Source organism: Pogona vitticeps, chromosome 4, assembly GCF_051106095.1.
Source record: "Pogona vitticeps strain Pit_001003342236 chromosome 4, PviZW2.1, whole genome shotgun sequence".
Lineage (NCBI taxonomy): Eukaryota > Metazoa > Chordata > Lepidosauria > Squamata > Agamidae > Pogona > Pogona vitticeps.
The window spans coordinates 140,323,155-140,332,795 of record NC_135786.1 but is presented as its reverse complement, the minus strand read 5'-3'; the positions used below and the strand labels follow the sequence as shown (position 1 = coordinate 140,332,795).

At 44.5% G+C, this 9,641-nt stretch overlaps 1 protein-coding gene across 1 annotated transcript in view; it reads left to right on the top strand.

Moving 5' to 3' along the window:
- The first annotated feature begins 1,072 nt into the window (after positions 1–1,072).
- The window catches only part of GABBR2 (gamma-aminobutyric acid type B receptor subunit 2), a 439,280-nt gene continuing 430,711 nt past the window's right edge, over positions 1,073–9,641 (top strand). The window contains exon 1 of the mRNA XM_072998474.2: positions 1,073–1,477. Coding sequence (XP_072854575.2) covers positions 1,181–1,477 — 297 coding nt within the window. The 5' untranslated portion in view covers positions 1,073–1,180. The remainder of the gene's footprint in view (positions 1,478–9,641) is intronic.

Below are 9,641 nucleotides of genomic sequence, written 5' to 3'. Positions count from 1 at the left end.
GCTTTGTTCCTAAGGTCACGAAAGATGACGGTGGCCCCCCCTTTGCAAATAAAAATGAACGCTGAAGCCAGGCGCTTGAGTTTTATGCAAACGTCCCTTTAACTTTATCAAAAAAAAGGAAGAAGAAGAAGAAAAAAGAAAAGGATCCCTGTGTGAGCAAGAGAGAGGAAGAAACGGAGTGTGAGTGCGCGCGCGCCCCCCGTGCGCGCGTGCACGTGTGTGAGAGAGGGCACCTCAGCGCACAAACGCCTGGAGAAAAGAACAGAAGAGGTTGCCAACCGACGCCAAACCCCCCCCCGCGCCGAGCCCTTCCTTCCCGCCTTCCCCAGCGGCCCTCTTCTTCTTCCTCCCCCCCCGCCCCCCCCGCTTCCAATGGGCTATTGGACGTGCCCAAACCCTGCATCTCCTGCGTCTCGTGTTTGTGTGTCATCTCCTCAGTGGCAGCGGGTACCGAAGGACAGGCTCCGGCAGCATCCGAAAACAAGCCCTCTCTCGGGAAGGAAGGGCGCGAGCAGCGAGCGGAGCCAAGGAGCAGGAACCGCAAGGTGGCCGAGGTGTTGGGCGGGCGCACGAGGAGCCTCGCGCCTGCTGCATTCGAGAGCCGCCGCCGCCGCCGCCGCTTTCTTTCCTTTTGGGCGGCCGTGGGCGCCGCTCGGCCAGCTGGGTTGCGTGGTGTCTGTTGGCGGCGGCGGCGGCGGCGGCGGCAGGAAGCGAGGTGGCGAGAGGGCTCCCGGGGAATGCGGCACTAGCCTCCCCCCCGTCCCTGTGGAAGAACCGAGGAAAGCCCACCCCCACCCGCCAAGGCTCACATATTCCCTTCAGCCCTCCCGGCGTTTGCCCGCCGTCTCCGGAGCCTTTGGAGGAGAAGACTGAGACCGCCTTCGGCCAGCCTGGTCGTGGCTGAGTGAGGGGTTGAGGAGGCGCCCTCCTCGGTTTGGGGCTGACTGGGTGGGTGGGTGGGTGGGAAGGAGGGGAGGCAGCAGCTCCGCCGCCGCCGCCGCCGCTTTCTGGTCGTGGTTACATTCGGCCGCCCCGAGGAAGGAGTAGGCGCCATTGCCGGGAGGATTAGACTTGGGAGGGGGGCGCAGCGTGCGCGCCCCTTCCTCTCCGCCGGTCCCTCTTGCCTGGCAGAGGGCAGCAGGCGCCCACCTGCGATCGCCCCCCTGACCTTCCTCGCAGGATGCCTGCCTCGTCTGAGCGGCCGAGCGCGGCCACCACCTCTGCCTTGCTTCTGCCGCTGCTGGTCTCCTTGGCTTGGGCGCGGAGCAGTTCTCGGGGGCTGGCGGGGTTGCCCCCCAACGCCAACGCCGCCACCACCCCTATCGCCATCATGGGCTTGATGCCGCTCAGTGACTCTGTGGAGAAGGGCAAGATCGGCCGGGGCGTCCTGCCGGCCATGCAGCTGGCGATGGAGCAGATCCTCAACGAGTCTTTGCTCAACCCTTACTCCCTGGACCTACGCTACTACGACACCGAGGTGAGTGAGAGGCAGGAGGCGGCTCGCTGGGTAGGGCACCTCTCGAAGGTGGGCTGGGAGGGCACTCGCTGATTCCGAGGGATGAGGCCAAGGTGAGCTCTTCGGGAGCCGCCGATGCCCACATGGCGCCAGCAGTGTGGCCTGGGATGGCAGAGGAGAGGTCGTAAGGGGAAGCCATCCGTGGAATGGATTCACTTCTATTTGTTTTGATCGCCACAGGCGTTGGGAGTGGTGGGGGGGGGGGAGAGAGGATGCTAACCTACAAGCGGCGGCGAGAGGGTTCGGGTAGAAACGCTGCATGTCGAAAAGGGGAAGGGAAATGCATGCCGAAAGCCAGCTTCCAGCTGTTTAAAAGAGAGTCACTCCGGGTTGTGCTCATGGGCATCTTTTTTTGCATCGATGTGCAGAAGCAAAGGTTGGCCTTGAACGGAAACGAAGTATAAAAGGTACTTGGTCGAGATGCCGGGCGTTTTCAGCGGAGTCGCCCTGATTCTCGTTTGAGGTTTTCCTACCCAGTGGAGACGCTTGGTGGCCTTGCTTCCCGTATGCCACAGGAGGGGGAGAGGGAGAGAGAGATGTTTCGGATTTGCAGCCTGTTTCCTGGCCCAGCCGAGCCTGGGCTAAAACCGGCAGCTCCAGCGGTGCCGAGAAAGCGCCGCCCGGTATTTAAGCAACAGCTGCACGTCAGGGATTTGTGGTCGGCGAGCTCGGAGCAGGCGCCGGGCCACCCGCATAGCCGAGCCGAGCTGCAACGTTTGCGTACTTGGAGCGCCACTTGATGCTGGCTGTGAACTCCTTCCTGAAGGGCGAGCAGGAGGCTGGTCGGATTTCTAGGCTTGGTAGCAGGGCAGAAGGAGGCAAGAGAGGGCGGCCGGGGCCGGTGGAGCGCTGTGGTGTCCCTTCCACCCGAAAGCATGTGCGCCCAACTGGAGGCGAGAAAAGGATGCTGACATTTCCGGCTCTCCAGGAGCCGCCGCCGCCGCCGTAACCCTCAGCGAGCACGATGCCCCTCTTGGCACCCCCCGCGCCCTTGCCCTCCTGCCTGCCCCGCTCGCCTCTCCTTCGAGCGCCGGCTGGGTAGCGAGTGCACCTTCGTGCCCGGGCACACAATGCAAAGAGGGGAGCCGAGGCAGGGGACATGCGCGCGCGCCTGTCGGTGTGTGTGTGCGTGTGTGTGTGTGTTGGGGGGCGGCGGAAGGGAAGCTAAGAAGGAAAGTAGACGAGCATTTGGCTGGCAGCTTCAAACCCCCCCCCCACGTTGTGAAATCCAATCGGCGCGAGCCCCGAAAGAGTTAATTTTGCAGTTTCCTCCCTCGCTGTCGTCTTCGTCGTATGTCTGCCATGCATAATTCTTCCTGTAAATGCTGGGTAACACAACTGTGTACTTGGAGAGGGTGGCAGAAACCGGAGAGGCTTCCGGACCATTGCAGAACTCCGAGCAGATAAAGCCTTAGGTCCTTCGGCTTTTTTTAAAAAATATATATAGTCTCATTCAAGCGGACTGTTCTTATTCGGTGGCTTACTTGTGGGCACACTGGAGGCTTTATTGTTTTGCGCTTGCTTTCTGGCCACAATTCAAGCAAACCTGTTTGCGGCAAATAAATGCTGATTCAGTGTTAGACCTTTCCTGAAGGTGGCAGCATTTTCTTATGTAATACTTGAGCCTCAAGATCATTTCCAAGATAACCCTGCTGTAAGGATTGCCTACTGAAAAGCTAGGTGTTAAGTTTCCATATCCAAATTTGTCTTCAGTGATGAGCATAGCCTCCTCACATTCTGCACTGGGCAGTTGGCTAAAATTCTTGCAAATCAGCAACTCCTGCATATGGTCATCTAGGGTCATACAGTTCCCTGTACCAGGTTCTGTTCGTTTTTGAGCTGACTGCCTTCATTTAAAGGTCTTATTCTACAGAGCAGAATCTACACAATGCATTTTCCACTTCTCCTTGACAAAGGAAAACAGGGAAGAGCTGCCTCTATGTGGAATTTCTATAGCTCTATTAATAGCTATATTAAACTTTAGTCAAACTAAGAATATTAATTAATTATCTACATACAATACTGATAAATGTGAGATTTAATCAAAATAATGTAGCCTTGGTTCTTTTTTCTGTTCAGTTACATGGTTCTTTTTTCTGTTCAGCATGTAATAAGATGAGCATAAACAATGTACCTGCCAGTAGATTATTACTCTTGTTATGAATTATATTAATGGATGACTTAGAAATGAGACTTTCATAATAAAAAGTTGGCCAGCTGTGCAACATTTTCACCTTCATATATCAGATACAGAAAAGCCTAGATTAAAAAGCCTTTGAACCATTTGAAACATTCTGATAATCTAAAATGCAGATAAACGGGCAATATTTTTTCATATGGTTACACTGAAACCACATGAGGACATCTAAAGAATTTAGGAAATTCTGTTGGACCGGTAAAATGAAAGTAGAACCGATTCCTCCATCACTTGATAGCTGCATCACCATGAATAGAATTCCTCCACTTCTACAACTCATTAATGTTACTTCCAATATAAGGCTTTTATGTACAGTCAACTCACATGTTCAGTTTCTAGTCATCAGTTCAGTATGCATTAATCAAATGTAGAGAAATAGTGATGTACACACCTGTGTGAACCTGGCCTAAAATAATGACCATTCTGGATTAGTATAGGAACCAAGCTACTTGTAATCTTTGAGAAGCTTAACTAAAGTGTATAATCTTGCTCTCACACTTGGATATTTAGGGAAAAAAATGCTATTGTGTTGCTCTTATTTTATTTGTGTGGAATTATATCAAACTACTTCCACCACACTGTGTGTGTGGTGTTTCTGCATGTGCACTGACGTCTCTGAAAGCAATGTGCATGCATACCTTTGAAAGCAATCAATAAGCCAATAGACTCAGGATCTAGGCAGAAATCTAGTATTCACTTGCCATTCCCAGGTTGGAGAAAGAGATCTATACATGGAAGATGCTTTTCTATATAGATCATCTTATCTGAATCACAGCTTATACTTTAAGTAACAATTCTTTAAAAATTCATACTTTCGGTCTTTAATATTTCAAGGAATATATAATGTAAGCCAAGGCAGACTTTGATCTTCTGAGTAGTCTCATGCTTGTTAACATATATTTCACCCTTTTGCTTATCTTAAACATGATATGAATGAAGGAAAAAATATACAAGTCATGCCACATGGATGTTCAGTGGTGGTGATGGTGGAAGTGTATTAAGTTCTTGGGTTTGTAAAGAGGCACAGATAATTGTACCTATCCGCTCACATGAGTGTTTTCCTGGAAAAATGTAATTATGATGAACGATATGGCTTGTAAATGTTTATTTATTTATTCATTTCTATGCCACCTTTCTCCTGGTAGACAGACTGTTGTGTTATGGGCAGATTTGTGTTAATTTCATAATTCATATGTAGGTGGCAATTAAGCTTCGATAGATGGTTTTTTGTGATGTACTGTACATAATCTTCTGATCTTCTACTCTGTTACTCTTAACTTCAACTAGTAACATTGTTACCTCAAATGGGCTGTACTACCAGTGTTTGTGCTCTTTTCACTGTTTAGCTAAAACTTAAGACGTGTGTGTGTGTTTTTGTAGGATAAATTATTATTACTTAGAGAGCAGGGGATAAATCATTTCTTCTTCTGACCCCATATGATTATTTACTGGGGTGGATTGGTACTCTTTTGTCTGTTAATACTCCCTCCAACTGCTTCTCCAGTTGGACAATAATAAAGAATTAATTGAATTAAATGAGCCCATGAACCAAGTACTGTATTGCATTAAGGCGCAATTACATTATGTTTAAATAAAAAGCAGAAGAGTGGGAGTGGCTGTTTCACATGGGTTAATAATACTGATCTAGTTATTGTACAAATATATTACAAAAACTGCTTATGATATACACCATGTACTTTGCAATTTAATATTGATGATATCTGAAAGTAGAATTTTACTGACTACTGCTTCTGAAATTTCATTGATCCTGCTCAAAACCAGAAATTTTGTCTCTTCTGGAGTGTTGAAATGGATGGGAAAGGAGAATGTTGAAAGACATGACAGTGGTAGGAATGCAGGTCTTCTCTGTTGCTGCCTCTGTTGCTGGTTAAAGCTGGATTTTGGGGCTGAAATAGAAGTGGAAGCTACAATAAAAAGAGAGGACCCTATATGAGCCGCCTGTGGTGCTAGCTCTCCTCGACCTGTATGTGGAATCCTTTGTGTTATTTTTGAAGTGTAAAAACCTGGACAACCAATTAGTTGTTCCATATCCAGTTCTGTTGCTTCCTGTCCCACATATAGGTTTCTCAGGAGATAGTCAAGGTGGTCAGGCACTCCCATTTCTTTAAGGACTTGCTATAGTTTGCTGTGGTCCACACAGTCAAAGACTTTTGCATAGTCAATAAAGCAAAATTAGATATTTTTCTGGAACTCTCTGGCTTTCTCCATAATCCAGCGCATGTTAGCAATTTGGTCTCTAGTTCCTCTGCCCCTCGAAATCCAGCTTGTACTTCTGGGAGTTCTCGGTCCACATACTGCTGAAGCCTACCTTGTAGGATTTTGAGCATAACCTTGCTAGCTTGTGAAATGAGTGCAATTGTACGGTAGTTGGAGCATTCCTTGGTACTGCCTTTCTTTGGGATTGGGATGTTGACTGATCTTTTCCAATCCTCTGGCCACTGTTGAATTTTTCAAACTTGCTGGCATATTGAATGTAGCACCTTAACAGCATCATCTTTTACGATTTTAAATACAGTAGTTCAACTGGAATGCCATCACCTCCACTGGCCTTGTTGTTAGCCAGGCTTTCTAAGGACCACTTGACTTCACTCTCCAGGATGTCTGGCTCAAGGTCAGCAACTATATTGTCTGGGTTTTCTGGGATATCCAAATCTTTCTGATATAATTCCTCTGTGTATTCTTGCCACCTCTTCTTGATGTCTTCTGCTTCTGTTAGGTCCCTCCCATTTTTGTCCTTTATCATGTTCATCTTTGCACAAAATGTTCCTCTAATATCTCCAATTTTCCTGAACAGATCTCTGGTTTTTCCTTTTCTGTTATTTTCCTCTATTTCTTTGCATTGTTCATTTAAGAAGGCCCTCTTGTCTCTCCTTGCTATTCTTTGGAAGTCTGCATTCAATTTTCTTTAGTTTTCCCTATCTCCATTGAATTTTGTTTCCCTTCTCCTCTCTGCTATTTCTAAGGCCTCGTTGGACAGCCACTTTGCTTTTTTGCATTTCCTTTTCTTTGGGATGGTCTTTGTTGCTGCCTCCTGTACAATGTTACGAGCCTCTATCCAAAGTTCTTCAGGCACTCTGTCCACCAAATTGAGTTCCTTAAAACTGTTCTTTACTTCTATAGCTAGGACATCTTAAAGAGGAAATTACTATTCTTTTTTTGAGCATCAAAAGAAAGGATACTGGACAATATAAAGGTATACAGGGTTAAATTAAAGAAGCTGCATTTCTCTTCAGATATTAGAATTACACCTTTTTCTCCTGTTTTTGTAAGTAAAAGCTTAACTTCCTGGGGCTAATGGCCCTATTTGTGACCTTACAAATCTTAGATCACAGCCTTCGCTTTTGAGAATACTGGTCTAGTTATTAGACTGTGTAGCTGGCAGTCAAAATGATCTATACTCAGTTTATGAGTCATCAGGTCCAACATCACTTTCAAGATGTGAAATGTTGAATATATGGAATGCTGAAATAATTGAAGGAATTATAGTGAAAGCAGCCCTGAGAATGTACATTGTGCTTTAACAATGAGACTTGAACAGCAGTTTATTAACAGTCACTGCAAAACAATCAGTTAATTTTCCAGCTGATGCTGGAACAAGGTCACTGTACAATAATATTGGAGGTATGTCTGGCCCCTTCCTTCCTGATATTCAGAAGGTCCATTAAAACATTGCATTTCAGAGAGGAATTTCAGGATATCTTCTCTTTATACTTCTTTGTCACTTAGTTTTATTCTTGATTATATTTTGTAGTTTGTATCTCGCCTATTGCTGCTGTCTTGAGAGTTTAGCTATATAGTTCTTCTTATATTTTTTATATACTTTTATATTTGTTGGGTGGGTATTGTGTTTATTTCACTGTTAGAAATCTCCCAGTGCCACTAGATGGAACGGTATAGAAATGTAGTAAACAAACAATCAAACAAATAAAATGAACATTGCTTAGCAAAAAGAATCTTTCATGCTAGATAGTTGACCATGTTTACAAATGGGGGAGGGGGAAGAAACAAGAGAATTTAAAGCTTATTGAAATAATTGGTTGGTATTACAGTATGTAGAACGTATGTTGAAAATGACCAGTGGGTGGCATTTGCAGAACCTGTGATATGCTCTACCTTTATTTTACAATTCCTGTGATTTATACCCAGTATAACTTGATGGCTTAGGAACTGTCAGTAAAAATAATAACACATGTTGTGGTGTTGGCAGCTTTTGAGATTCAGATTTACAGGAACTGTATTTTACAGGAGTTGTAGAAACAATAGAAATTTCTATTATAATTTTTCTGACTTTAGACCAAACCTCTAAGTTACTACACTAGTAGAAGTCAGTTGTTTGCAGTTGAAGTAAAAAGTAAACATCTGAGATAAATATACATGCAGGGAGGCAGGGGAAACACCAGCACAACACAACACGCCAGCCCCCACACCAGATACCAACAACACAGACATCAAAGAGCAGTGTCATGTAGCAGCAGCAACAATGGTAGCAGATGAGGACAACATGGATTTTTCTGTATGGATTTAAACTGGCTCATTTGGGTGAGCATTTGAGAACGATTTTCTGCACATGTTCTAATAATATGCTCAAAGGCTAAGAAATGAGTTTTATTTTATATATTCTTACTTTTAAGATCTTTGGTATTTTAGAGACATACTCTCTTTTTTCGTTGTGCCATTTTAAGGCTATAAGCTCATAACACATACAAAGGATAGTTTATCATTATCAGCTCTTGTATTTTGGATTGAAATCTGACTTAGGTATTTGCCTGCAACTTAAGTTTAGTTTTCATATATTTTTAAACCATTTTTGCCTACAGTTTTCTATAGCTATAAGACTTTAGGTTGTTTTTAACACCTTTGCAATATTTCTGTATTTATGGAAGATAGAATCATGATGAGCAGATGTTGCATGGAATCATTGCAACAATTAAAAGACTAATGTCTAGATGCTCAAATTTTTATATGATTGGAAGTGGGTTGTCTGATTTCATTCTGGAATTAACCTTAAATGGGATAAATGCCAGCTGTGACAAACACAGGCTTCTGTTCCCAGCCCCCCCCCCCCCCCCCCGGTCTATAAAGTTCTGTAGGACTCTTGGAGAACTATTCAGGCATCGGACTCTCTGACCTGACAGCACAATACTGACAGGATGTTATGAGTTTGTTATTATATAATATATTAAAAAATAATGTTTGAACATAGGATTTTGGTAGTAATGATGTCTTGATGTTTCTTTTCATAGAGCGTTAGATTATTTCTGCAGCAGCTTTAGCAGCAAAATGCTGCATTGTAGTTGTGCCAGTTTAGTTAGACAAAAAGCACTGGAATAAGCAGTGGCTAGTGTTAGAAGTAAATAACTAATTGCTCTAGAGATGTGGAAGCCACACCAGTTGTTTTTAGTGAAAATATAGACAATAAGGGGAGATATAAAAAGAAGAGACATACTTATTCCTCTCTGTCTCCTCCTATGGGTAAGAGTAACTTATTAGAATGTTAGAATGTTAGAATCAGTTGAAGTCAAATGCTGCAGTCCTTACATGTAGACTGCTTAACTCTCAGTTACTTAAGGCAGATTTAAATAGCCAAATGTATGCAAGATTGTAGCCAATCTTGGGTCTTTCTAATCTTGTGCAGGAAATACTGTATGTAATGTCATACTAATTTTATCACCCCACGTGTTGCAGTGGATGAAGTGATGGACTCCTGGATTTGAATCCAGCCACGAAAACTCACTGGCACTGGCAAAACCACCCCTTAAATATCTCAGTTACCTTGAAAATTCTATTAGGGTCGCTGTAAGTTGGATTTGACTTGACAGCTCATAAACACATGCAAAAGATAGTTTATTATTATCAGCTAAAAAGTGAAATACAAGAAATCACATATATTAACCAGAATTATAGTTT